Source organism: Netta rufina (assembly GCF_964035555.1).
Source record: "Netta rufina genome assembly, chromosome: 21".
Taxonomy (NCBI): domain Eukaryota; kingdom Metazoa; phylum Chordata; class Aves; order Anseriformes; family Anatidae; genus Netta; species Netta rufina.
The window spans coordinates 7,294,130-7,320,817 of NC_140145.1; the positions used below are offsets into that span (position 1 = coordinate 7,294,130).

The 26,688-nt window shown below is 50.7% G+C and overlaps 1 protein-coding gene across 1 annotated transcript; it reads left to right on the top strand.

Moving 5' to 3' along the window:
- Positions 1-21: 21 nt before the first annotated feature.
- On the top strand, positions 22-26,309 carry SUPT6H (SPT6 homolog, histone chaperone and transcription elongation factor). The gene is made up of 37 exons (XM_084299490.1): positions 22-121; positions 4,191-4,324; positions 4,804-4,962; positions 5,111-5,181; positions 5,666-5,861; positions 6,538-6,622; positions 6,999-7,272; positions 8,554-8,655; positions 9,142-9,258; positions 9,804-9,893; positions 10,360-10,502; positions 10,766-10,917; positions 11,430-11,528; positions 11,696-11,825; positions 11,917-12,067; positions 12,461-12,615; positions 13,192-13,387; positions 13,724-13,863; positions 13,942-14,059; positions 14,702-14,778; positions 14,970-15,105; positions 15,499-15,636; positions 15,976-16,143; positions 16,667-16,794; positions 17,915-18,122; positions 18,610-18,757; positions 19,014-19,156; positions 19,923-20,063; positions 21,136-21,331; positions 21,459-21,697; positions 21,965-22,078; positions 22,356-22,480; positions 22,721-22,833; positions 23,248-23,325; positions 23,409-23,575; positions 24,816-25,003; positions 25,184-26,309. The coding sequence occupies exons 2-37, from the start codon at positions 4,216-4,218 to the stop codon at positions 25,368-25,370; spliced, it is 5,181 nt and encodes a 1,726-aa protein (XP_084155616.1). The 5' UTR covers positions 22-121; positions 4,191-4,215; the 3' UTR covers positions 25,371-26,309.
- The last annotated feature ends 379 nt before the right edge of the window (positions 26,310-26,688 follow it).

Here is a 26,688-nt window from a genome sequence, read left to right on the forward strand (position 1 = left end):
CGCCGCTCCGCCCGCCCGGAGGTCGCAACTCGTCTGCTCCGCCCCCCGCCGCCGCCGCCGTCGCCGCCTCCATTTTCCCTCAGCGCCCCCGGGGGAGGCCGCGCCGGGCCCAGCGCTGCCGGTAGGGGCCGGGAGGGACCGGGACGGCTCCGGGAGGGTTGTGAGGGGCGAGGGGAGGGGTTCGGTAGGGCCTAGGGGTTGCGTGGGGGCATCTACCGGGGCTTTGGGCCGGGCTGGGCGGCTGCCGGGGGGGGTGAGGCCCGGTGGGGCCGTGAGGGGGGCACTGGGAGGGCCTGGGGGGGGCGTGAGGGGGTCGGGGGGGGTGTAAGGGCTGTGAGGGGGCCGGGGGGGGTTCTGGGGGTTCCCCGGTGTGGGGGTGGGGGCTGGGCGGCCCCTCCGTGCTCCTCACCCCCGCCCCCGAGTGTAGGCCGCGGGGGTGGCACCCCCCTGACCCCCCCGCCTCCTTAGGGCGCCCCCTCCCAGCCCAGCTGCTGAGGGGTGGGGGCGGTGGGACCCCCCTATACACACACAAACCGCTGGGGTCCCCACCTCCGCCTCGGGGCTGCCATGGGGCCTGGGGAGGGCACCCTGCTGCCACCCCCCTCCCCATCACCACAAGGAGGGGAGCGAGACCCTCGCCCCTATTTCCCCATTTCCCTGTGGGTTCTCATCACCCTATCCGCAGGAGAAGTCCCCGCACAGCTGGGGAGCTCTGTTTGGGTTTGTGAACGGCTGGCGGGGCCCCCCAAAAAATGCTGGGGATGGGCAGCAGCCTGGGCAGGCCCTGTTGGAGCTCACCCTTGATTAAAAAGCAGCACATGGAAGGTGAGAGTGAACGGCTGGAGGTCGCGGCGGGGTGAGGTTTGAGGTGGTTTGGGGGTTCGCAGCCCCCCCCCGTTCTGCTTCCGTCGGTGCTTGCTTTGTTTTTTTCTGGGTATGACGATGCGGGGAAGGGAAGGAAGCGATGAATTTAGCAGCTAAATGATTTAGGGTAGCTGAACCCCGCTGGGGGAGGATGCTGGGTGCTCGTGTGGCACACGGGAGGTGATGGCAGGGGGTGTAACAGAGGCCTCAGCCACCGCAGCGACTGCCTCCACGTCGATTTTCGCCATTCAGGGGAGAGCTGCCAGAGCCTCAGCACTTCCTTCTTTTAAAACACCACTCCAACACCCCGGCATGGTCCAAAATGGAGAGTTTGGAGTTATTTAAAAGCAGAGATCCCACCCGGGTGCCTGCAGGCACGGGCAGGGCAGAGAAAGCGAGGAGGGCAGATCCTTTTTCTGGTCCTCGCAGGAAACCGTGCCGTGGCAGGTCTGAAGGAGCGATGCGGAAGCACTCTCACAGGGCTGCGGCACTCGCTGCCACAGGATGTCCTGCGGCCCGATAGCATCGGGGGAGGTGGGAGCAGCGGGACCAGCAGGCAGCGGCAGGACTCGTGAAGCAGGAACGGGGCTGCCTGAGCTGCCGGGGCTCTCCCCGACCTGCCCCTGTCCCGGTGTTGCTGAACATCGTGGGTCTGTTCCTCGTTTTGCTCCTCAGCCCCGTTACTCACCTCGCACTGAGGAAAGAGAGGTGTTTGTTTTAGGTCCTGCCTTTGAAAGTTTGTAAAGCAGCTGTGAAACCTCAGTACCACACGTGCTGCCGCCGTGGTGGGGCTCAGCCCTGCAGAAATTCCTGCCTGCCCCCACAGAGTGGCTCTCAGGAAGAGCCCGCAGCTGATGAGATGCCTGCAAGGGATCAAATGCGGCATTTTTATTGTAAAAACACTGAGATCGGTTCCTTGTAAGACCTTGGAGCGGTGACGTTACCTTTGCCCTTGGCTTGGGATTTTCATACCAAGCCGCTTGTCACAGCCTTACTCCTGTCGACGTACTCTCAGCACGCTAACACTCAATTCCTGAGTGTTTCATTGACAAAATGAATAGATTGGGCTTCCTTGGGCTCTGTGTTTTAATCGAGCCAGGATTTCTGGCCTTCGTGCTGTGACAGAGCTTTCTAAACCTTCTCCAGTTCAGCCGTTTTGTCTTTGAGATGAGAGCTGGACAGAACTGTTCCCTGATGGCTTTGGCAGAGGTGCTTCCGTGGATCTGTGTGATGCTCAGGGATTTGAACCGTGAAGTGGCAGAGGTTAAAAAAAGCTGTCCAAAAAAAATAAAAATCGCAGAATTCGTGTGGTCTCACGGTGACCCTGCCCAGCTGTTCCGTGGGCACAGACAGCAGGAGATGCCTCTGGTTTCCCTCACTCATGTGTGAGGCTTCTGTGGGGTGCTGCTGATCCCGGTGCCGGCCCTACAAGTGGCTCTGTCCCCGCTGTGCCTCCTGACGCTGCAGCTCCTCGCTGCGTGGTTGAATTTGCAACCTGATGTGCTGGGGGATCTGCTCTCCCTGTACCGACAGCAGGGAGAGCTGCCTGCTCGCTGTCGCCCCGCTTCAAAGGAGCTCGCGGACTCTGGCAGGTTGCCATCGTGCCCTTGAGCTGAGCAAAGTGCAGGCACCCCCGGCGTGGAGCAGAGCTCGGGGAACCGCACGGCCCCGAGCTGCCCTGGGCTGGAGGCAGCGCTCGAGGCGCTGGGCACGCGCCTCGAGCATTTTTTGGGGGAAACACTTCACAGCAGGGAGCACGCAGTGCTCTGATGGAGGGTTTTCCGTCCTGCTGGACCTTTCGGGTGTCTGTCATGGGCAGAAGGAGGCTCGTTAGGCTGGGGAATGCCACGGAAGCCGCTCGCCCTGCAGTTAGGTGCGAGGAGCCGCTGCGCTGCTCGGGCAGAGGCTGGCAAACAAAGCAGCTCCTGTTCTCCGCGGCACCGAGCCCGTCGGGGGCCTTTGCTCCAAAACGCAGGGAAACGCATTCAGCCGGCGCCTGCCTCGCCCTCTGACGCCTCGTTTGGGAGAAGGATGAGCCGGGTGAGGACGGGGATCAGCCTGTACCCGCGCCAGGACGGCGATGTGCTGTCTGGGAGCGGGGCGGCAGCCTTGGCCCGCTGCGTCTGGCCCTGGCTGGAGCGTGGTGAAGAGGAATAGCAGCTGCTCTCTGCTCCTGCCTGAAAACTCCGAGGTTTTCCCTCATCTTTCTTGTGGATTTCCTTTAATGAGGCGGGGCCAACGTATTCCTGTGCAGCTATTAATATTTTAAAGCAAAATATTAGCCAAGATCAGCCTTTTTCCGCTCTTTTTTTTTTTGAAAGTGAGAAGCGAGTCCCTGTTTTTCCCTAAGCTGCCGTGTTCGTGCTCCAGCTGGGGGGATCTGTGGGCGGAACAAGAAGCCCTGCACACGAGATGTGGCACGGCAAAGCCTCGGTCGGGTGGGGAGATGGTTATTGCAGCACCTTGCAGCACAGTCAGGTATCACTCCCCACCATGTAGGGCTTTTTTTTTTTTTTGTCGTTGTGTTGCATCAGATGGAATTTAACGTGGAGGTTTTGCCTTTAGATCTGATCCCTCCTCGGAGCTTTGCTTTGTACCAAAGGCTGCTGTGTCTTCCTGGGCTGGCTTTGTCAGCATCATAGCCATGTGAGGGATTGATCGGGGTTTTCTTATAGCTGGCTTTAGAAATTTCTGTTGTTTTGGCCTGTTTAAAAAGGAAAAAAAAAATCCTTTGCAAATTAGAGCAGATTTATAGTACAGGAAGCGACAGGCTCGAGGAGACAGAACTGAAGCCATGTTAGGATGGAGAAACACTTTCCTTCGTGTTAGCCCTGGTTTATGCTGCTTCCAGAAACCCCACTGGGGAAAAACATCAAACAAAAGGTTCTGGGTGCAGGAATGACCCCATGCTGCAGTCCCCTGTTACCTCCTGATCTCTCCCCCTTGGCACCCAACGTGCTGTTTGCTCCGTGGGGCTCCCTGGCTCTCAGCAGAGCCTCGCGCAGCACTCAGCCAAGGCCACTTTAGGGATCACCCTGGCTTCATTAAGCGGGGATTAATCACGTCAAGGTCCTAATTGGTCGGACAGTGCGCCTGACCCAGCGCTGCGTCAGGGACAGCGTAGGGTCGCCTTCCTGGCCGAGCCTGAGGCTCGCTGAGACACAGCCCGACAGGAGCTGACAGCACGGGGCTGCTGGCTTGGCTTGGCTGATCTCTGGTGACAGGGATGTTCAGGCGAGGGGGGCTCTGGGCAATTCAGGACCTGGAGAGCTGATTTGACCCTGTTTTCCCTTAGCTGACACGATGGATTTGTCTTCTCTCCCCAGCTCCTGCGCGTGAGACGCTGCAGCCATGTCTGACTTCGTAGAAAGCGAGGCGGAGGAGTCGGAGGAGGAATACAACCAGGACGGGGAGGTCGTGCCCAGAGTAACCAAGAAATTTGTAGAGGAAGATGAGGACGGTGAGTCTTCCTGCCTGCGCCCAGGAGGCTGAGCTGTCTGCGTGCCTCACGGCTCTGTTTTCCCTCTCCTCACGCTGTGGATGCAGCAGTACCCGTGCAGCAGTAGCGTGGCCATCTGTAGGCGATATCCTCAGCTGTTGAAGCGTTTCCCTTCCTCAAAGCGCTTAGATGGTTTTTATATTTGGCAAGAGGAAGTACATTTCTTCACCCCCGGGGGATGCGCGGTTTGATAGTAAACAGTAAAAGCACGGGAATTCTCCCAGTGTGACCACTCCACCTGTTCCCTCTGCAGAGAGAGCGTGAGACAAGAAATGGGGCTCTGGTGTGAGAAGCTGGCCCGGTTCTGTGTCAGTAAAAGCCTTCAGTTAAGGCTCCCTGCGCAGATAGTGTGAAGGAAAATGTTTGTACAGAGTTGTGCAAGAGCCTTGGGAGATAAAAGCCTTAGACACTTATGCAGTAGTTATTGTTCTCCACCCTAGATGAGGAAGAGGAAGAGGAAAATCTGGATGATCAAGATGAGCAAGGGAACCTGAAAGGATTCATTAATGATGATGACGACGAGGAGGAGGAAGAGGAGGAAGAAGCCAGTGACTCTGGAGACTCTGAAGACGATGTTGGCCACAAAAAGAGAAAGCGCAGTAAGTTTTGGGGTGGTGCAGGCCACGGTGTTAACACTCACACTGCCCTGCTGCAAGCGGTGTCTGTGTGCCCTGGGTGAGCTGTACCCACCTGTCTGTTCCCACATCAGTAAAGGGGGACTGTAACTCGTCTCTGCTTTCTTGTCAGCCTTTGATGACCGCCTGGAGGACGACGATTTCGACCTCATCGAAGAGAACTTGGGCGTTAAAGTCAAACGGGTGAGTTGTTTCCACATTGGTCCTAACGGTGTGCTGCATCCTGGCACAGAGGGTGGGCTCTGGAGTGGAGTGAGCAAGCAGTGCCTCCAGTCTGCTGCTTTCCTTGCAAAGGAGGAGCTGAGTGCTCGAAGGAAGCACGCTCTCTCTTTGCCAAGGCAACTGGGCACTGGCTCCTAGAGTTTGCAAAACGCTTTGTGCTTGTTTGTATCGTCTGCTCTGCTCCTCCCCTCCCACCTCAGCAAAGCAGGTTCAGAAGAGCCCATCTGCCAGTAATTTTTGCCTGTGTGGAAAAGTTAACCTGCAGCATGGCTCTTTTGGAGCCAGGGGAGGGCTCTTTGCCCCTCCCTGCCTGTGCTGTGCTGGGCTCCATCCTGCTCCCCCTCCAGAGGGAGCAGAGGAAGTGCAGTTCTGGCCTGGCAGAGACGACACGGAGCGTGAGTCTGTGCCAGGAGGTGTGTGCACTAACACGACTCCTTGCTTGCAGCAAAAATTCAGGCGCGTGCGGAAGATGTCCGATGATGAGGATGATGAAGAGGAAGACTATGGGAAGGAAGAGCACGAGAAGGAAGCCATTGCTGAAGAAATCTTTCAGGATGGCGAAGGCGAGGAGGGAGGGGAAGCTGTTGAAGCTCCTGTTGCTCCACCAGAAGAAGAGGAGGAGGAGGAAGAAGATGAATCTGGTGAGTATGGATGGCCGATTGCATCTGAAGTTTGTTGTAGGACTAAAGCACAGCAACCAAGTTAAGGCTTCCACTGATCTACAGTGAACCAAAAGCTGGAGCCCTGTTGTGGTCAAGCTCTTGGTGTCTGATTAGTACTATCTTTAGAATTAAATGTTTCTGGGCAGCAGATTTAGTTTGTCTGTTAAACTGCTTTGTCCAGAAACATGTTGCATACACTGAGGTGTTGAATGCCTCCTTTAAGCTGCTTTCAGCATGAAAATGCTTTAAACAAAGTAAGTGGAGGCACAGTTTAGCACTTAGTAGCACTGCACATGCCTGCCCTACTCCTGCTCTTGGGCATTAGCCCATCATCGCTGCTGGTGCTGTACTGAAGGAGTTGCACAAATTCTTTCTGTCTAGGGTTCAAAGCAGGAAGGCTTTTTTCTGAGTGCATTTTCTGTGCACTGAGCTGCAGATAGCTACCAGATGGTTGTCCTGGGTTTAAAAGTTTGTTCTAGCTTATAATTGTGGTTCAGGCTCCTGGAATTTCTGAGGTTGGTGAAGGAGATGCTGTGGGTAGCTGTGCAGACTGCCAGCAGGCAGCAGCCTAAGTCTGTGGTGGAGGCGCACAGCTGCACTGGCTGAGTGTGTGTGTGTGTGTCCTGACTGCTAAAATGGTTTTGTCCGTGTCCAGACATCGATGACTTCATTGTGGATGACGATGGACAACCTCTGAAGAAGCCAAAATGGCGAAAGAAGCTCCCTGGATACACTGATGCGTAAGTATTGATTGGAAATTGGCCCGGAGCCTTAAAAGGAGTGCTCAGATCACTTGACTTCTGCAACTGCAATGTGATTCAGCTTGTGGTTGGATACTGCTGGTCTCCTTCCCCAAAGGAATGTGGTGAATTTAAACATGGGGCTTTTGGGCAGACATTTCAGGAATCACAGACTTCTTTCTTCCCTAGATTTTTTATGGGAATACCAAAAGCAGTCCCTTAAGAGAAGCATTTACATGTGAAGTTCAAATGTCTGTGTACCTATCCATTTTTCTTTAGCTTAGGTGCAAAACCGAGGGTTAAACTTAGGTGCTGTGACCAGACCAACATTTTTTGAACTGCATCATGGGGCTGAAGTGTAGTTTTTGCCTTCCAGTGCCTTGCAGGAAGCTCAGGAAATCTTCGGTGTGGACTTTGACTATGATGAGTTTGAGAAGTACAACGAGTACGATGAAGAGATGGAGGAGGAATATGAATACGAGGATGAAGAGGCTGAAGGGGAGACCCGCGTCCGACCCAAGAAGACCACCAAGAAGCGTGTCAGTCGCCGTAGCATCTTCGAGATGTACGAGCCCAGTGAGCTGGAGAGCAGTCACCTAACAGACCAGGACAACGAGATACGCATGACGGACATGCCTGAGAGGTTCCAGGTGAGGGAAGAGGGGACAGATGTACAAACAGAAAGCATTTCAGTGCCCACCGAGTACAGCAGGCCTGGGACCTGCAGGCCAGCTTTCTCACCCGGCTCCTGGCTGGATTTTGCTATTTCTTTTCCCTTTTTGTCTATCCCACCTTAAATGTGCAAGCCGAAGCTCCACATTCCAACATAACAGTGAAACGGAGTTGTTCTGGCTGTGTAAACCCAGAGGGGTTTTAGCACTGGTCGTAGCTTCTCTCTGGCCACTGGGTGCCAGTGTTGCTCTTCTGGGTGTGGTGCAGGGCATGCGCTCTGCTGAGATGTCCTCTGTATTGGGTGCTGTTAGTAATCCCATGAGCTGTGCCTCTAGAACAAGAGTGATGCTGCAGTGCCCGAGGCTTGCTAGGGTTTTCTAGCCTAGAGCTGTGCCAGCCAACACAACTGTTCCTTGCAAGGTGTTACTGTGTGATTCTGTAACCCACTTTAAATAATTTGAGCGACTGGGACTTACGCTGCTGTCCATGAGGAGTCCTGTTTGTGCTGCTAGGAGTCATTCTGTTATCTCAATTTTTCACTTAATTTTGCCTCTTATTCGGGTTTTCCCTGGACAGTCAGTGTCCTTTGATCTCCCTTTAGTGTATGTTAATACAGTTCTGTGTGGAAGCTTGTTACCTGCCTTTGTGAAATGTGATGTCTGAAGCTGCCAGTTTTTCACAGGACCCATTTTTTTTCCACACCAGTGTGTACAGCATGAGGAAGTGCTGTATATAATGTCTTCTGGCCATAAGTGGCTCGTTCAGATGTCTTGTCATAGTCACAGATGGTTAGAGCAGGCTCCACCTGAAAGAGAAGCGGCTGGCCTAAATGCCCAGAGAGGCTTTTGAGCTGTTTTATGTTCTGTTATTCTGTGGCTGCAGCAAGAAAAGTGATAACAAGGTTGTCAGGGGCAGATGGGAATAGAGGATGTAACTTCAAGGGACTTGGGAGTCCTGTAGGAAGCACAAGTACCCTGAATTGTTCATCACAGAAGGCTATGCACCTTTACAGGCTTTTCCACATGTCTTTGACAGACCTGTTGGCTTTTTTTACCTACTACAAAGCTGATGCAGATTTGCTGTTTGCTCAGATGAAGGTGTTGAAGTGCTGTCTTCAGCATAGCCCCGTGGGTGTGGCAGCTACTGAGACCCCACAGCAATCTGCGGCTCAAAACAGTCATATCCAGGTTTCCTAAAAACATTGCAGTGTGAGCCCTGGTGCTGTACATGCCTCTGCTAATCCCGCTGTCTTTTCACAGTTGCGATCCATCCCAGTAAAGAGCGCTGAAGATGATGAGCTGGAGGAAGAAGCTGACTGGATTTACAGGAATGCATTTGCAACACCCACCATCTCCTTGCAGGTAAAGGGCTATGCCTGGGACTTCTGTCCTAAGATGGCTGGTGACTTGAAGGTGCTACAGATTTCTACCCTGGAGACGTTCCAGGAGTTTGCTTAGAGAAACGTCATGCCCAGTATGCTTTTCTATTTTTCTGGTCTTGAGTGGGTCACTTAACACACACACGTCTTCATTTCCACATTAATAAAACAGGACAAAAAGCAGCCCAGAGATGTTGCAAGAATAATTGTCATAAGAGACTGAAAGATCTCTGAGCCACTGTGCACTTAGGGTAAACTAATATTAGCTGAGATCTGCTTTTAACGATGAGTTACATTGGCCAGATGCTGCTTCTGTGTTTTCCTTCAAGCCAGTCATGCTTTTTCTGTGGTCTAAAATCGCAGCATGTAGCTAAGCCTGTATTTCCAGCTAACAAAGGGATCACCGTTTTCCAGCCTTAGCTTGGACTGCTCTTTTAAGCAACATAATGTGTTGTTTATCCTTTTTTAGGAAAGTTCTGACTACCTTGATCGTGGACAAGCTGCCAGCAGCTTCAGCCGCAAGGGGCCCAGCACCATCCAGAAGATTAAAGAAGCCCTGAATTTCATGAGAAATCAACACTTCGAGGTACCTCATAACTCAGCTTCATTTTCAAGGCAAAGCATGAGTCACCATCTCCTTATCCAGGCAGGATTAGTCAGGGGGGTTCTGGGAGGTATTTAGGGTAACAAAGTAGGCAGGTCTGAGGTGCCTTACCTGGTTGCCTGTGCTGTGACAAAATGGTGCTTCTCTGGAAAGTGCAGCTCAGCTCGTATGAGATGTGACAGCAGAGGTTTTAAGGCCTGTTTGATGGGGCTGCTATTGCCCTGTTTACCTGATCCTGGACAAGTTGATAAATGAGGTGGAGGAATTCCAGAGTCTTTTGAACCTTGCTTGGTCCATTCAACTTATTATCTGAGGTGTTACCTGATGTCACAGAAGCTCTTTGGTGTATATGATGCGTTCTTTGGTGGAACAGTCTCGAGTTGTGTTGTGACTTGGTACATCTCCCACATTGCTGCCCCATCAGCTTGTTCTCCCACGTGGGACAGGAGCAGTCTCTGGACTCCTGGCTGCCAGGAGCAGCCCCCTCTCCTTTTGCTTGGTGTTGACGAGTCTCGTTTCTGACCTAGGTCCCATTCATCGCCTTCTACAGAAAGGAGTATGTAGAGCCAGAGTTGCACATCAATGACCTGTGGAGAGTCTGGCAGTGGGATGAGAAGGTGAGGGGTGTTTTCATTGGTAATTATCCAATCAGCATTTATTTTATCTTCCCACCTAGCTGGAGACCTTCTATGCCTTTTTTTACTCATTTTGCATCCCTGTCATCACGTGATGTTAAAGAATTACCTGACAAAAGAGAGTGCAAAAAATAGTCCTTTCCCTTCACCAAGTTCCTTTTGTGTAGTGACCTTTCCTCTAAGGAGTGCAAGTTCCTTTTCTGCTATTAGTTAGATCCAAACCTTAATTTGTGTTAACAGAAAATAAACAAATAGTCTCTGAGATGAAATCTGCCATGTGTGTCACATCTGGGCATGGCTGTGAGTGAAGGTGTTGATGATGATTTTTATACAACAAATACCCTGAAATCCTGGGAGTGCCTCCTTAGGATCCCGTCTTTGGGGGAAGGGAGGAGATAAATGTGACACAGCTACAGTGCATCACTGGAGATTTCTGTTTTAACGCTAGTGGACCCAGCTGAAGATCCGCAAGCAGAACCTGACACGTCTGTTTGAGAAGATGCAAGCCTACCAGTATGAGCAAATATCTGCTGACCCAGACAAGCCTTTGGCTGATGGGATAAGGGCCCTTGATACTACTGACATGGAGAGGTATGGTGCCATGACGTTTTTGTATTCATTCCAAAATGACTTAATGTGTACCAGCCTATCTGTACAACATTGACCCTCAGGCCATTGCACTACATTGATTTTAGCCTCACCATAAAGCCAGCAATGAGAAATATTTAAAACTCCTTCAGAAGATGAGCCCAAGCGCTCCTTTTGCCTGACCTGTCCTAGAGCAGGTTCTGTGAGCGCTCTACCCACAGCTGTGCTGTGAGCAGGATGTAACATGCTGGCTTTGCATGTTCCAGGCTGAAGGATGTGCAGTCCATGGACGAGCTGAAGGACGTGTATAATCACTTCCTGCTGTACTATGGGCGAGACATCCCTAAGATGCAGAATGCTGCAAAGGCTGCTCGAAAGAAGCAAAAGCGTATCCGAGAGGATGGTGAAGAGGAAGAAGGTTTGTCCCCAAACTTGATAAGTCTCCTAATCCCGGGCTGGTTCAAAATCCTGGTTCAAAAGAGTAGTAAGAAAGTTTGTTGAAAAGCCTTTGTGTGTGCACAGACCATCTCTGCAGTTCCCTTCTGTCTCAGGTTAGTCCCAGGTCTTCCAAATATCTCTAAAAATGCTTAAAATCAGTTATACAGGATGCTGTTTTTCCAAGGGACAGAATATCACGCCTCGTGATGGGGTAAAAAAAAAGATCCAACTACCCTGATTTATGTTTTAGCATACAACCCGGAGATACTGCTATTAAAATTGTGCAAAAGAGAGAAATTGAAGAAAAGCTAGCATTTACAGGGTGTTTGTCAAACGCTGAATAATTTTAAGGCTACTGTGACCCTTCAGTTGTGTTCATGGGATTTAGGGGCTGTGTTGCACAGTGCTTGTCCCCTTTGTTGTGCTGCTGACACACTGCAGCTGACAGTATGCCTCTGTAAAGAGGCCTTGCTAAACGTACGCTTCCCGTAGGTGAAGGAGAGGATGCTGAAGATGATGAGCAGAAAGGGCCTGAGCTGAAGCAGGCTTCCCGTCGGGATATGTACACCATCTGTCAAACAGCTGGGCTGGGTAAGAGCTCTGCTCTGTCATGCTGAGCTTGCAGTGTGTTGTGGCCTAGCCTTGCATGTTCTTCTGGGCTGTGTGGCTTACCTGGGGGAGGAGGACTGGTAATTTTGGTCAGTATAATCTCCAGTACCCTTCTCATCATTTTTGTGATTTTTATTTCCCCCCCCCAGACAGCCTGGCTAAAAAGTTTGGTCTGACACCCGAGCAGTTCGGAGAGAATCTCCGAGACAGTTACCAGCGGCACGAGACAGAGCAGTTCCCTGCAGAGCCCCTGGAGCTGGCCAAGGACTACGTGTGTAGGTCAGTGTGTGGGGAGCCTCGCTCAGGGCCTGCGGATGATCTTGGCGTGTTCTGAAGTCCCAGTGCTTACTGTTGCCTTTTTTCCTTTTAGTCAATTCCCCAGTCCAGAAGCTGTGCTGGAAGGAGCCCGGTACATGGTGGCTTTGCAGATAGCCAGAGAGCCTTTGGTCAGGCAGGTCCTGAGACAGACTTTCCAAGAGAGAGCTAAAATCAACATTTCACCAACCAAAAAGGGGAAGAAGGTAAGGAAGGAAGCTCTGACTCTGTGGGTCAATTCAGGGAAGGATCTAAATAATACACAAATGTTCGTTTTGCATCTGGAAACTTCTCCCATGTCAGTGGCAACCCTGAATAGATCTTAGAGCAGTGTGTGAGCCGGGCTGTTGGAGAGACCAGCTCAGCAGCATGCTGCATTTTTAGTTTCAGCATTTCATCAGACTTGACTCTTACTGTTGAGATGTTGCCTTCAGTTGTTGGAACAGTCTGTTTCTCCAGCTGGGAACAGATTCCACTGCATCCTGCTGGGGAAGGAAACACAAACTGGCAGGCGTAGGGGTATTTAATGAAAACCAGTGTACAGTAGGGTCATTCCTTGTGAGTGCCCTCCATGCTTACTGATTCTCTCCTCTCTCCAGGATATCGATGAAGCCCACTATGCCTATTCCTTTAAATACTTGAAGAACAAGCCTGTGAAGGAGCTGCGAGATGACCAGTTCCTGAAAATGAGCCTGGCAGAAGATGAGGCGCTGCTGACTATAGACATCAGTATTGACATGAAAGGAGTGGAGGGGTGAGTCCTCGCTGGTTGTGCCCTGGCACAGCTCATTTGTCCAGTGCTGCTGTGCTGTTAGAGCTCCTGTATCCCAAACTGCTTCTGGAGGTTGTGGTCTGGTCTCCTGGTCCTTAATGATAAGCAGCCTCGGGGGCTCGCTTTTATCATCATCTGACTGAAAACTTTAGAAGAAATCTGGCTTATTCATTTGAAAGCAAATTCTAAAGGCTTCAGGCTGTTTGTGAAAGGCAGCGCTTGTTTCCAAATCACCCTTGCTGTGTGGCTTCTTGGTTTCTTCCCTTTCTTCCGAGCAGACACACTGTGCAATAAGGTAAGGGTGTGCTGCAGTGGCTGTGGGCTCCCCTGTGTCAGTCCTCTCTGTGCTGCCAGCAGAACATTCAGCTGAGGTCTGTCTAGCAGCATAGTTCTTGCACCTAAAGGAGTCTTGGGTGGGAGGATTGGCTCTTCTCTGTACTTACCAGGTAGCTTCCTGAATCAGGTCACGTCCCTGTGCAGGAATCTGACAGTGGTGGCATCAATGCAGGTGTTTGGAGCCTGTCTGTATCTCCTCGTCTTTATTTTTTTTTTTTGCAGTTACGGTAGCGACCAGACATACTTTGAGGAAATCAAACAGTTCTACTATCGGGATGAGTTCAGCCACCAGGTGCAGGAGTGGAATCGGCAGCGTACTATGGCCATTGAGCGGTCCCTCAACCAGTTCCTCTACGTGCAGATGGCTAAAGAGTTGAAGAACAAGCTGTTGGTGGAGGCCAAGGAATATGTTCTCAAGGTGAGGTGGGGGACAGATGGATTCGAGTCAGAGCTGGGGTTACAAATGCTGAAAGTCGTACAGTACACTGAGAATGGCTGCTGATGGGCCACATACAGGCACTTGGGAAGGAGGAGGGGACAGTGAGAGGTCTGAGTCAGGTTCTAAAGGCAGAGTAAAGCAGATGCTTCAGTGGGAGGTAAAATGGGCTTTGTGTTTCTGGAGACCTGGTCCTAATCTGGCAGGCTACTCTCCTGCTGCCCTGAGCAGTCCCTGACCATCCCTGTGGAGAAGGGCTGTGCCAGAGCACCTGCAGTGGATTTTCTCACTCCTGTCTCTCCTTCTCTGTTCTTCTAGGCCTGCAGCCGCAAGCTGTACAACTGGCTAAAAGTAGCTTCGTACCGTCCTGATCAGCAAGTGGAGGAAGATGATGATTTCATGGACGAAAACCAAGGGAAGGGGATTCGGGTGCTAGGCATTGCCTTTTCCTCAGCCAGGTAGGAGGAGAGGAATTGGCTCTGGATCTATGTTCATCTTCAGCAATCGTCTGTTTCTGAGTGATCTTTGTTCTGCAGGGACCACCCCGTGTTCTGTGCCCTTGTTAACGGAGAGGGCGAGGTTACAGACTTCCTCCGATTGCCACATTTCACAAAGAGAAGGAATGCCTGGCGCGAGGAAGAGAGGGAAAAGAAGGTGAGCCTTGGCACAGCTCATGTCTTGAGACTAATGCCCACAGGTCGCTTTTGGAACTGGGTGATGCACTGTGGGCTGGTGAGGAATAGCCAGTCTGAAGACAGCACAGGCTTTGTCACTCCTGCATGCAAGAATTCTGCCTTTTTTTTTTTCCCACCCTGTAATTATTCTGCTGGAGAGGCTTTCAGTTAGATTCCAGTTTGCTTCTGCTTCTCCTCCTACAGGGAGTGACAGGGCCTTGCCAGTCTCGAGTTCTGTTGGTTGGGGTTTCTGAGCTTCTGTGGTTATACAGCTACAAATCTTCTCCACTTTCCCAGATCATGCTGTAATGGTGAAATGCTGCAGGACCTACTGGAGCTTGGGATAGGCTTTTAACTTCCATTCCCTGCTTTTACTGCTATCCTGAAACACAGAAGCATGATAGCATCAGTCTTTCCTCTGCAGAGCTTTCATGTTTGTCCTTGCAGTTGTCTGCAGGGCCTCTGGAGAAGGTGTTTATCTAGATCCATGTCATGGTGGCAGATCAAGGTAGCAGTGAGGGAGGATTTTCCCTGTGAAATAGGAACCCAAGACTGGTAGCTAATCCAATGCAGAAGCTCTCTAGCGTTTCTACTCTGACCCATCTCACCTTCTTCTTTCCAGGCACAGGATATTGAAACCTTGAAAAAATTTCTTTTGAACAAGAAACCTCATGTGGTGACAATCGCAGGCGAGAACAGGTCAGAGCAAGTGTCTTTGTGTTCCTTGCATTTCTAGGTCTCTTTGCAGTCCTTTCCTTGTGCTCCTCTACGTTTCGTTGTTTGTACAGTTAGCCGGAGGAGGAACAGGCTGCTCCCAAAACAGTTTTTGAGTATGTAGCAAGCTGCAGACTTGCATTTTCCCCTCAATACCCTTGGCCATCTCTCCCTAGGGATGCTCAGATGCTGATGGAGGATGTAAAGAGAATTGTTCACGAGCTGGATCAGGGGCAGCAGCTGTCCTCTATAGGAGTGGAGCTGGTGGACAATGAACTGGCCATCCTCTACATGAACAGCAAGAAGTCTGAGGTGAGCCTTCTATTATTCTAGACACCTCTCAGTCTTACTCAGGCTGTCTTGGCCTTTGTTTATTCTGCTGGCCCAGCCTTGTGTCATCCACTGCCTCATGCGATCCATCTAGAAAATGACATGCTGATCCCTGGGTCAAGGCAAAGCATCTTGTTTAGGTTTCCCTGAAGAAGTTGGCATCAGCAGATGTACAAAGTAGATGTTGGTGCATTCTGAAATCGATTTTGTTCAGCTGAGTGGATGGGCTTGTTTCATTCCAAGTTACAGCATCATTCCTGTGGGTCTTTGATCTCGGCTCTCTTTGCGTGAGCACCAAATGCCTCCTGTGTTCCCGTTCTTGTCTGATGTCTTTGCACGTTGTGCTACAAAATGTGATTCTCTGGCCTCTTGCAGAATGAATTTCGGGATTACCCACCTTTGCTGCGTCAAGCAGTCTCCCTTGCTCGTCGCATTCAGGATCCTCTCATAGAGTTTGCCCAGGTCTGCAGCTCTGATGAAGATATTCTCTGCCTGAAACTCCACCCTCTGCAGGTAAGGGTTCCGTGTAGGATCCTTGGGCAGGGGGGATCCATTTCTGGGAGGGGAAAAGAAAAGTGGCCTGGGAGACCTGGGACTGTTTTCTGTCAAGGAAAAGTACCCCAAGTTGAACTGGTGCAAGCTCTGCCTGTTCTGTGCCACGTTCAGGCTACACAGCACCTTTTTTTCTGCCTTCTTTAGCTCATCTGCCTCCTGCCTTTAGGCTGTTCCCAGGGGTAACTCTGAGGTGCAGTACAGCCCCTGAGAGCCAGTCTACTGCATCTGGCCCCGCTTGCTTATGGCAAAACGTTGCACACATCCCCTTGCGAGGCTAATGCCTCTCCCTTCTGTCAGGAGCACGTGGTGAAGGAGGAACTGCTGAATGCCCTCTACTGCGAATTCATAAACCGCGTGAACGAGGTGGGAGTGGATGTCAATCGGGCAATTGCTCACCCTCACAGCCAGGCTTTGCTGCAGTATGTGTGTGGCCTGGGACCACGCAAAGGCACTCATCTGCTAAAGGTAAGGAGGCTTCTGTCACTGCCTACAAAAACAATGCATCCCGAGCGGTGTGTGAGTCGGCCTGATGGCAGTGTTGTGATGAGCTGAGTCAGAGTTCTGCGATGCAGCTGACAGCTCCGTCGACGAGTTTTCATATGCATTATCTCACTGTGCCTAACCCCGAAGCTGTTTGTGGACTTGTGTCCTTCACAGACCCACGCAACTCAGCAGATCTGTCAGTACTAGCTAGCTCCTGAACTCACAGCAGCGGATGCGCTGTTACGGTACCAGGACGCCTCCATACTGCGGAAAACACAAGGCAAAAAGCCAACGCTCTTCCTGAGAGCTGGAGCTGTTCCATGGGGAGTCACCTCCCTTCGTGCAGTGTTGAGACACAGGCAGAGGGCAACGATTAATGATTTGTGATGGTCTTGGTTATGTCAGATGCTTTGAATACCGCACTGTCCAGTGAGAATCCTCTGCTTTTCTTGGGAAAACCTCGGGTTTGAATAGCAAAACTTACTGCTGTTTCTTCTTTCTCCAGATCTTAAAACAGAACAACACACGCCTGGAGAACAGGACCCAGCTGGTTACGATGTGTCACATGGGACCCAAGGTGTTCATCAACTGTGCTGGCTTCATCAAAATTGACACAGCATCGCTGGGCGATAGGTGGGTATTGGATTGTGTTCAGTGCTGCACAGGCTGTGAAGCTAAGTGTGTCACAGGCTAAAACAGTCTCGTTCTGTAGAGTCCATGTTCCTAGGAGTTTCTGTGTGGCCCCTCTGATCTCTGGCCAAGTTCAGGTATTGCTGGTTGTTAATCTGATTCTTAAGGGTCGCTAAACGTGGCCAGCAATGTGAGCTGCGGAACATTAATTATATAGCTTGCTATGGTGTGAAAGACCCTTTGTGGTCAAGAGGAACTAGACTAAAACCAGTTGTTCCTTAACTTTCCGTAGTCCTTGTGCATGTCCGTCAGTGACCCATATGCACTTCTCTTTGGTTTCTGCCTAGTCCTACCAACAGCATTTTGTTTTTTCAGAAGTTTCAGAACGGGGGCATAAATCAGCAATTTAACTTCCTCATAGCAATACTGGTCAACTTGTAGAGCATCAGGTTACTGGTAACTGAAAAAGAAATGTGTGTTCGGCGGACAGTGATAACCCATTTTCTAAGTCTTCAGCTGCCAGCTTTGTGCAGAAGGGTCACTTGTTGGGAACGTGCTTTTTTTAAGGCTGCCACAGCATTTTTTTTCTTATTTTTTTTCCTTTTTTTTTCCTTTGAAAAGCAGTCTGAGAAAGGACACCTGGCTGAATCCTAACGCTGAGTGATCCAACCCTACTAGGTGGTTGGATCTTGCAGGACCCAAGTCCCAGAGGTGCAAGGGCAAAGCATAGACCTCTCCAAACTGGATGCAGGTGGCTGCACCACCAGTTGGCAACATTTAACTTGTATAAGGAAGGAAACTTACAGAGCTGTGCGCTTGTACAGCACCTATAGCAAACTGAGTCATGAGTCATCGAGTCTACGTAGCATCCAAAAGCCTGGCTATGACCTTGATGTGCAGGAGCTGCGGTCTGGGTCTGGAATTTGCCTTGGGTCCTACTGATTTAGCAAGGAAGAATTCTTTGTGTCCTGTTGAGAGTAGTTTGTTCCTTTGGGGTCAGCGGTGGCAAAGCAGCCATGCAGCCAGCAGTGATGGTCAATAGGATAATTCGTATTGAGCTGAAGGAGCTGACTCTGGAACTCTGCAGCGTCCTTATCTGAAGGTGTCTCTGGTTTTATTTCAGTACTGATTCCTACATCGAAGTCCTAGATGGTTCCAGAGTCCATCCCGAAACCTACGAATGGGCAAGAAAAATGGCAGTAGATGCCTTGGAGTATGACGAGTCAGCTGAGGATGCTAATCCTGCAGGAGCTCTAGAGGAGATCTTAGAAAACCCCGAGCGACTGAAAGACCTGGATCTTGATGCCTTTGCTGAAGAACTGGAACGACAGGTGTGCTGGGGATTCCTGGTGCTGAGAAACAGGGGAAGCTGCGTGGCCCAGCTCAGTTTGTTAGGTTTTATAGCTGGTGACCTTTGTCCTTTTTAGGAGATAATATTCATCTATTGCCATTGTAAAATTTATAAACAGCTATGACAAGTATTTGGTGTCTGACAATGGCATGTAGTAAATTCTTACAGAAAGTATGCCTGAGGCAGGGGAAGGGAAAAGACAGCAATTAGGCTGGTTTTGCCCCCCCCGAACTTAATTTTTTTCTGAATTTAGTAATACTTTTTAGCTCCTCAACATACTGTGATTAAGTCCTACAGTTTGATGATGATGACACTCTGCAGTGTCATCGTATCCCCCCTCCCCCCCCCCCCCCTTTCTTTAATTTGGTGTTTGATAAGTTCTGTGAATTCTTTTGTAACTTACCCTGGATTCCCTTTTCACCTCCTCCCTGTCACTTATGGCTTTATAACCTTTGAATACCACGCAGGGCTATGGTGACAAGCATATCACTTTGTACGACATCCGAGCTGAACTGAGCTGCAGGTACAAGGACCTGAGAACACCATACCGTGCTCCAAACACAGAAGAGGTCTTCAACATGCTGACCAAAGAAACTCCAGAGACATTTTATATAGGTACATCTGTGTTCGCTTAGAGGGCTCTGATGATTGTTGTCATCCTAAGTAGATTTAAAATACGTAGAGGTGGGGCAAAGGAATGTTGCTGAGGGTGACATTGGGACAGTGCTAGGATTACAAGTGTGTGAGGCAGCTTTTTGTGTACCTGGGAAGTCTCCTAACACCTTCATACACATCTGCCTTAGATACAAGTAAATGTCTGGCCCTGCAGTTGGCTTTCAGTTCTTCATTCTCTCCTTCTCTCACACCACAGGTAAAATGATCATCTGCAATGTCACCGGGATAGCCCACAGGCGGCCACAAGGAGAAAGCTACGACCAGGCAATACGGAACGATGAAACTGGCCTTTGGCAGTGTCCTTTCTGTCAGCAGGATAACTTCCCAGAGCTCAGTGAGGTAGGGCTGCCTCTCTCGCCCGCCCTACCTTTGCCAGGAGTGTATCAGCAGACCTGAGCATTTTGTAGGGATGCAGTAGCTAAGGGCTCTTGAGAAACAAGGTAACGGAGCCAAGATTATGTCTGCAGTGCCCCAGGACCCCAACCTGAATGTGACCTTTGATTGCAAATATAAAATGTTCCAGTTTTGACTAATTGCCTCAGTATGGATTTGACAGGTCCTTTATGGATCTTAGTGAACTGAACTAGGAGTGAAATGGATTTGGGGATAAGCTGGCCAGTTCTTTGCAAATACATAAAGCAGGCTTGTTTGTCGTCTAGGATTGTGTTTTACGCAGAGAAGTTGCTAGTGACATAGAGAACAGAAGTTTGTTCTGCCACCTTCACAATTTTAAGAACTTATCTGGACTCCCTGCTGCTTAATGCAGCTGTACTTTAGGTCTCTCTTCCAAACATTTGAATTCCAGCATTGGTAATCAGTGACTTTAGAGTTCTATAGTGTTCGTTAGAAACCAGCCCTAGCTGCAGGCTTTTGTTCAGGGTCTAAAAATGTTCCTGGTTGCAAAGTCCCATCAGTTCTACTCAGCTGAAGTAGGAAGACCGTGTTACTGGGTAGCTTTCGTTGAAGTCCTCTGTCCTCTGCCCTTCCACACGTCTGTGCTGGCTGTGCCTGTTTGCTGACACAGCTTTTAGACTTGTTTGAGTGTGAGCTGCCTGGGTTATTGTGTTTCCATGCGGACTGACTTTTTATCTTTGCCTTGCTCCAGGTTTGGAATCACTTTGACAGCGGTTCCTGCCCAGGTCAGGCCATCGGAGTGAAGACACGTCTGGATAATGGCGTTGCTGGCTTCATCCCAACAAAATTTCTTAGTGATAAGGTGGTCAAACGGCCAGAAGAAAGGGTGAAGGTATGAAAGCAGTGAGTTTTCACATACCCTGCAAGAACTAGAAGAGCATGGAGTCAATGGCAATAATTCATAGTTTGGTTAATGCTGTTTCCTAAATGGCTTCTCAAACCTTATTTTCCATGGAAGGACTTTAAATCAGCAGAAAGTTCAGGTTCTGGTTAGCGTCCTTGTCCCAGAGTGCAAATCTCTCTTGGCAGCTGGTGGAAACCATGTTAATCAGTTAACATGTTGTACTGTGGGAGAATTTATTATAGTCTGGGTTTGGGAGACCAAAAGGCATTCTAATGCAGAGCTGCCCTTTGTTTCTGGCTTTCTAAAGAGTTCACAGAACTGCTGTTAGTTAGATATGCAGGGTCTGTTTCCCTCTCTTGTAGCTTTTTCTTTTGCAATTCGTTTGTGGAGGTCATCAGAGTTGCTGTTCTTGTTCAGGACAGGGGCTGGGGTTCTGAAATCACGAGATCACGTATTTCTATCATGATAAAATAAAGGTTTAACATCTTTTCTGTCTTCCTGGATTCCCTGACAGTCCACGCAGGTGATGGATAATCCTGTAAGCACAGAGATCTCTTAGCAGCTTTTTAAAGAGCCATTGTTGACTTCAGCACGGTTAACTGGACTAAGACATTGCAGTTTTTGTGGTGGGATTTCCCATTTAACTAGAGTAGTCTTTTGGGTGTCTTCCAGTCTGTTTCCAAACAGACATAACTGCTTGCTTGTGCATCATGAAGTCCAGTTTTGCTGCTCCCATTGTTAAAGATACCTGAAATAGCAAAATTCATTGCCTTTAGCTTGCAGACATGCAGTTTCCAGTGTGATGTGGGGTGTAGATAGATGATAGGGAACTGCCAGCAAGAAATGTCTTCAATCTCTTTTGATTCTAGTCATCTTGGGGATCAGTTGGTTTTCAATTCATATCGCAGGATCACTTTTAAAGGTGGTATCAGTCTGAAATACGTGAGGTACTTGTGCCTCCTCATTGGCAGCACGATCCCACGCAGGCTGCTCTGTAGCACAGGGTGCCTGGCGTATCAGCCACACCTGCTGACCAGCTTTGCATGACCCTCTCCTGCAGGTGGGAATGACCGTTCACTGCAGGATTATGAAGATTGACATTGAGAAGTTCAGTGCAGATCTGACCTGCAGGACTTCTGACTTGGTGGATAAGAACAACGAGTGGAAACTGCCTAAAGACACCTACTATGACTTTGATTCTGAGGCAGCAGATCACAAACAGGAAGAAGACCTGAAAAGAAAGCAGCAGCGAACAAGTGAGTCTGTCCTTTTTCCCTCCCATGTGACATCAGCCTTCCTAGGGTGCTTCCCAGGGAAAACAAGCACAATTGGAATAAAGCAGTTCCTCTTGGAAGCTTAAATACTCCTCTTTGTCCTCTCTAGCGTACATCAAGAGAGTAATTGCTCACCCGTCATTCCACAACATTAGCTTCAAGCAAGCTGAGAAGATGATGGAGACCATGGACCAAGGGGACGTGATTATTCGGCCAAGTAGCAAAGGGGAGAACCACCTTACAGTCACCTGGAAGGTGAACGATGGGATTTACCAGCACGTGGATGTCCGAGAAGAGGGCAAGGAGAACGCTTTCAGTCTGGGCGCCACGCTTTGGATTAACACTGAGGTAAGAGCCCTGCAGAGCATGCCTGGGAAGGGCTTGGTGGGGAAGGAGAAATACCTCTGTGGCAGAAACAGGTTGGCACAGCCTTTCTGTCCTTGCAGCTGCTTTCAGGCAGGCTAGAGAACTGCAATGGATGTTACTCTTCTCTTAGACTCTTTTCACTCAAAGCATCCAGCCTTGCTGTGCAGGATATATGACTGATAGCTGTATACTAGGATCAGTTTCCTCATCACACACCCTAAATACCTCTTAAAATGTGTTTGTCCAAAGGAGTTTGAAGACCTGGATGAAATTGTCGCTCGCTATGTCCAGCCGATGGCTTCTTTTGCCAGAGACCTGTTGAATCACAAATACTATCAGGATTGCAACGGTGGAGACAAGAAGGTGAGCCCGTCCCAGGCTGCGGTAGCTTGTGTGGGAGATAAATAGGTGTCTTTGTCCTAGGGCAGATCTTAAACTCCTTGAGTCTAGCATGAGTTGCTGCTGGACTGAGCTCTGACCTTCCTTGTCGCTTGGGGCTTGGCAGTCACTTTCCAGCTGTAGGTTTCAGGGGGATTGTCTAGCAGCAGTGGAGTCAGGATGGGTTCCTGCAGGTTCTCCATGTTGCTAAAAATGTAGGCTCTCCTTGAGCGTTTCTTTTTCTCTTTCTTTCTCTAATTAGAAGCTGGAAGAGCTGCTGATAAAGACCAAGAAAGAGAAGCCAACATTTATTCCCTACTTTATCAGTGCCTGTAAAGATCTACCTGGCAAATTCCTCTTGGGATATCAGCCTCGAGGCAAACCAAGGTAAATGAGAGGCAAGCCCAGCAGCTGGAGCTGAGTACTGCCAGTACCACACCTGGGCTTACTGCTGCCAGTTTCTCTTCCAGTTCTGTCAGTCTCTGTAAGTCAGCCTTCACCTGAGTTTGTAGGCCATGTCATGCCTGTTCCTATTGTTGCCTGTTAGTGTGAGGTTGCTGTATGGAGGCAGGTATCTGGAGCAGCCTGTGATCTCTTGTGCTCTCCCACATTCCCTGCTCCTCACAGGATAGAGTATGTGACAGTCACACCAGAAGGATTCCGCTACCGGGGCCAGATCTTCCCTACCGTGAATGGACTCTTCCGATGGTTTAAGGATCATTATCAGGACCCTGTTCCAGGTGAGCATCCCAAAACCTCAGTGTCTCAGCTTTCTGTTTCATGGGCATCACATAGTTAGGGCTGTTAGGAAAGGCCAATTCTGTGGTCTTTGTCCCTGAAATGTGTTCTAGGTTTTTCTGTATGTGGAAGATTTCAAAGCAGTACTCAAGTTTTTGTATTTCATCGACCTGTTAAGAGCTCTCCTAAGAATCTTTTGGCCACATGGGCCACGCAGCAAAGGAATTGCCCCTTTCCCCTCCCTTAGCCTCTCCCACCATACAATCCTGCACGTGCCGTGTCCTGGTAAAACTGCACCTCGCCAATACAAGTGTTTCCAACGATTTTTTTTTTTTTTTTTCAAACCTTGAATATCAGACCAACAGCTGCTCTCCTGGGAGAACTAACCCATCCCTCTTGGCTTCTGTTTTACACAGGTATTACCCCCAGCAGTAGCAGTCGGACCAGAACTCCAGCCTCCATTAACGCTACTCCGGCTAACATTAACCTGGCAGGTCAGTGCAAGCCTTTCCTGGTGGAACTGGGGTACAAAGTCCTCCAGGCTCTGCTTTATCTAACACGATGGTCCTTCTTGCAGACCTGACCCGTGCAGTGAACGCCCTCCCGCAGAACATGACCTCCCAGATGTTCAGTGCCATCGCTGCCGTGACGGGCCAGGGGCAGAACCCCAACGCCACCCCTGCACAGTGGGCATCCAGTCAGTACGGCTACGGGGGCAGCGGAGGTGGCAGCAGCGCGTACCATGTAGGTGTCACTTCTAAGCCTTGGGGACAAGGTGCTGCGTGGCTGCTTCTCGCCACTACAAACCATCCCATGGGAATTCTGTGTGGTGCGAGGGGTTGCTCGTTGCCAGAGATCTGCTGCAGAGGGGAGCTTGAGAGGGTTCTTGGACCAGATTTCTTCTTGCCTCCCTCCCGTGGCTGAGGAAATGAGGCGCGTAACCCCGTCCTGCTCTGGGGAGAGCTGAAACAAATAGCAAACTGGCCAGGCCCCCAAGGAATGTGGCAGGGTAGAGAGAAGGGATCCAGCGGTGAAGGCACACAACCTTGTGATTGTGCCCCTGAATCGCCAACGTGAGCTGCCAGAGGAAGAGATTAGCTGTGAAACTATGCGCTGAGTTTGCAGGGCTTTTCAGCTCAGCGTGCTAATCTCCGAGCCGCACCGGCAGGCGAACACCTCAGCCTGACCGAATACCCAGGGGCTTTGCAGGGAGTTGAACAGTTTCAGCTCGTGCTGAAGCCTTTCCTCACGCACACTGGTACCTGCCTCCCCCCGGCACGCGCTGCCAGCTCCCCGGCTGACCCTGAGGCTAAATCCAGCTGCGGAAGGACTGAGTTGTCTGGGTACAAGAAACACGCCCTGCCATTAGAGCTGATGAAGAGGTGCTGCAAGACGAGGCTTGCAGGGAGGAGTGATTCTCTTTTGGACCACCTTGGGAGGCTTTCATGGAGTTTTGCAAAACAAGTGTTGAGCTGGGGATAGGCAGGGACTGTGGATAACCCAATGTGTTAAGCACTGAGCCAATCTGAAGGAAAAGGGAGATGAATAGGGCAGAAAAATAAGAGCAAATTCATCTGTTCTTCGTGTCCACTGTAGGATGTTGTTTCTATATCTCTTGCACCCATCTCTCTTGTGGTCCTTACCTTTGTTTGCTTTGAACATCTCCCCTTGTACCCTGTGTGGGATGAACAAGGAAGGGTGCCTGTTTTATGGCTGGGAGCTCTGGGGGGGCAAGAAGCAGGCCCCAGAAATGTCTCATGCTCAGGAGGGTGCTGCTCCTCCTGCCCTGCAGCCCCCCAGTTCCCTAGGCTGTGATCTGTGAACCTCTCGTTGCTCAGATGAGGGGCTCCAGCAGGCCTGGGAGTGTGCAGCAAGGACGTGCACCAGCCTCCTGCCAGCAGGGCAGTGCTGGGCACGCCAAACTTCAGCCTCACAGCCTAGCAGGGTTTATCCTCTGTCCTCTAACCATCTCTGCTTCCTGCAGGTCTTCACAACTCCAGCACAGCAACCAGTGGCCACCCCTCTGATGACCCCCAGTTACTCCTACACTACCCCCAGCCAGCCAATCACGACCCCCCAGTACCAGCTGCAGGCCAACACCACCCCCCAGTCCACCCAGTCCCAGACACAGTCGCAGCCATCGTCCAGCTCCAGGCAGAGGCAGCAGCCAAAGTGAGTGTCACCGGGTGTCACCTGTGTCACCTGCTGGTTGCTTTTGTGGATTCCCATGGAAGCAGCACGGTGGGGCTGTCTGAAATCCTCCCACATGGGATTTTTTGGGGAGGGAGAGCAGGGAAAGCTGCTCTGGGTTTGCTTTCTGGCCCGTCCCACCTCCTGCCTCTGTCGTTACAGGACCAACAGCCACGCCGCGATCGACTGGGGGAAGATGGCCGAGCAGTGGCTGCAGGAGAAGGAGGCTGAACGGAGGAAACAGAAGCAGAGGTTGACTCCTCGCCCGTCCCCCAGCCCCATGATCGAGAGCACGCCCATGTCCATCGCCGGGGACGCCACGCCGCTGCTCGACGAGATGGACCGATAAGGCTGTGCGGGGCCTGCGCCGTGACCTCCGCTCCCTTCTCTCGGAAAGGGGAGAGCGAACAGTTGAAAACAGCTTCCCTTCCCTTAGCCACCCAACTCCTGTTTTATACGTCATGCGACGGTGGGAAATGACTCTCGGTGATGTGCACCTGAGCGGACGAATAGACTTGGCAGGGCTGGTCTAAATATATATATACTATATATATATATATAAATATATCATAGGAAAGGACAACTGCAGTGGCCTCTGCGTTCCAGGTCCCTGGTTCACCACTTGGAAGCTCGGCAGAGCAGTTACAAGGTCAAATGAGTCCATCCTTTTAGGCGCACAGCAGTCTGCTTTCACAGCGAAGACCAGGAAGCAAACGTAGCTGAAACTGCAGACCACTGGCGTGGAGTGAGCCTGTTTTCTTTGGATTCTCCCAAACCCTGACTGTCGGCTCTCCTCGCCCAAAGAGCGCGAAGCAAAGTCACTGGGGTTGTGACAAGCTAACCAGAGTTCTCAAAAGGTTTCTGTTGTTTGTTCGCTCCGTGGTTTCACGTGTAACAGGCTCTGCAAAGTCTGTGCCAACCCCCAGGCGTGCTCGTAGGGGTCTCACACAGCAGCTCTGGGGGTAGGGGTGTTGCCAGAGCGAAATGCAGCTGTTGTACCAAAAGCTTGCCCTCCTCTGGCTTCTTTTGGATCAATATTTATTTAGTTTTTTTGGGGGGGGTTGTTTTGTTTTGTTTTGTTTTTTTAAATCAGACTGCGAAGCGAAACCCCAGGCACCGGCAGCTTTCCCAAGCTTGGGCCAGACCCTCGGGCTGAAACACCGCGAGAGCAGCCCCTCGGATGGTGGAGGGGACGTAAAGCAGCTGAGTGCATGGCATCCTCCTCCGCCTCTGCTTAACCCTGCCCACTTGTAACCAAAAGGGGTGAATAAATAGTGTTTCTACTGAACACTTTGAGAGGTTTTCTGTCTGCGCCCCGCGCTGCCTGCCCGCCCTCTCCTCTTAGCCTTGGGTTGGCCTCAGGAGCAGAGCTCAGCACGGAAAGCCGCTGCTCCTCCTTCCTTCTGCTGCTTGGAGTTGCCTTCTGTGTGCCGAAACTTTCACGGAGAAGCTGATTTCTGTTGAGCTGATATATATATAAAAAAAAAAAAAAAAAAAAGTTTTGTTTTGAATGCATTGTACAGAGACATCACGCACACATACCGGCACCTCGCACATCTCTCACTGGCTGGGAGAGGTACCGGGGGTCCTGGGAGGGGGCAGATGCTGCGGATAACTCCTGTTGTAACTTCTGTCACGTCAGGAACTGCCAGCGCTGAGAGGCATTT

What these genes read in the sequence shown, in the direction of transcription:
- SUPT6H (XM_084299490.1), top strand. Translation starts at nt 4,216, where the DNA reads ATGTCTGACTTCGTAGAAAGCGAGGCGGAGGAGTCGGAGGAGGAATAC. An exon ending in CTGAAGAACTGGAACGACAG is followed by an intron (nt 18,123 to 18,609) that starts GTGTGCTGGGGA and finishes AATACCACGCAG; the next exon opens with GGCTATGGTGACAAGCATAT. An exon ending in TTATCAGGACCCTGTTCCAG is followed by an intron (nt 22,834 to 23,247) that starts GTGAGCATCCCA and finishes TGTTTTACACAG; the next exon opens with GTATTACCCCCAGCAGTAGC.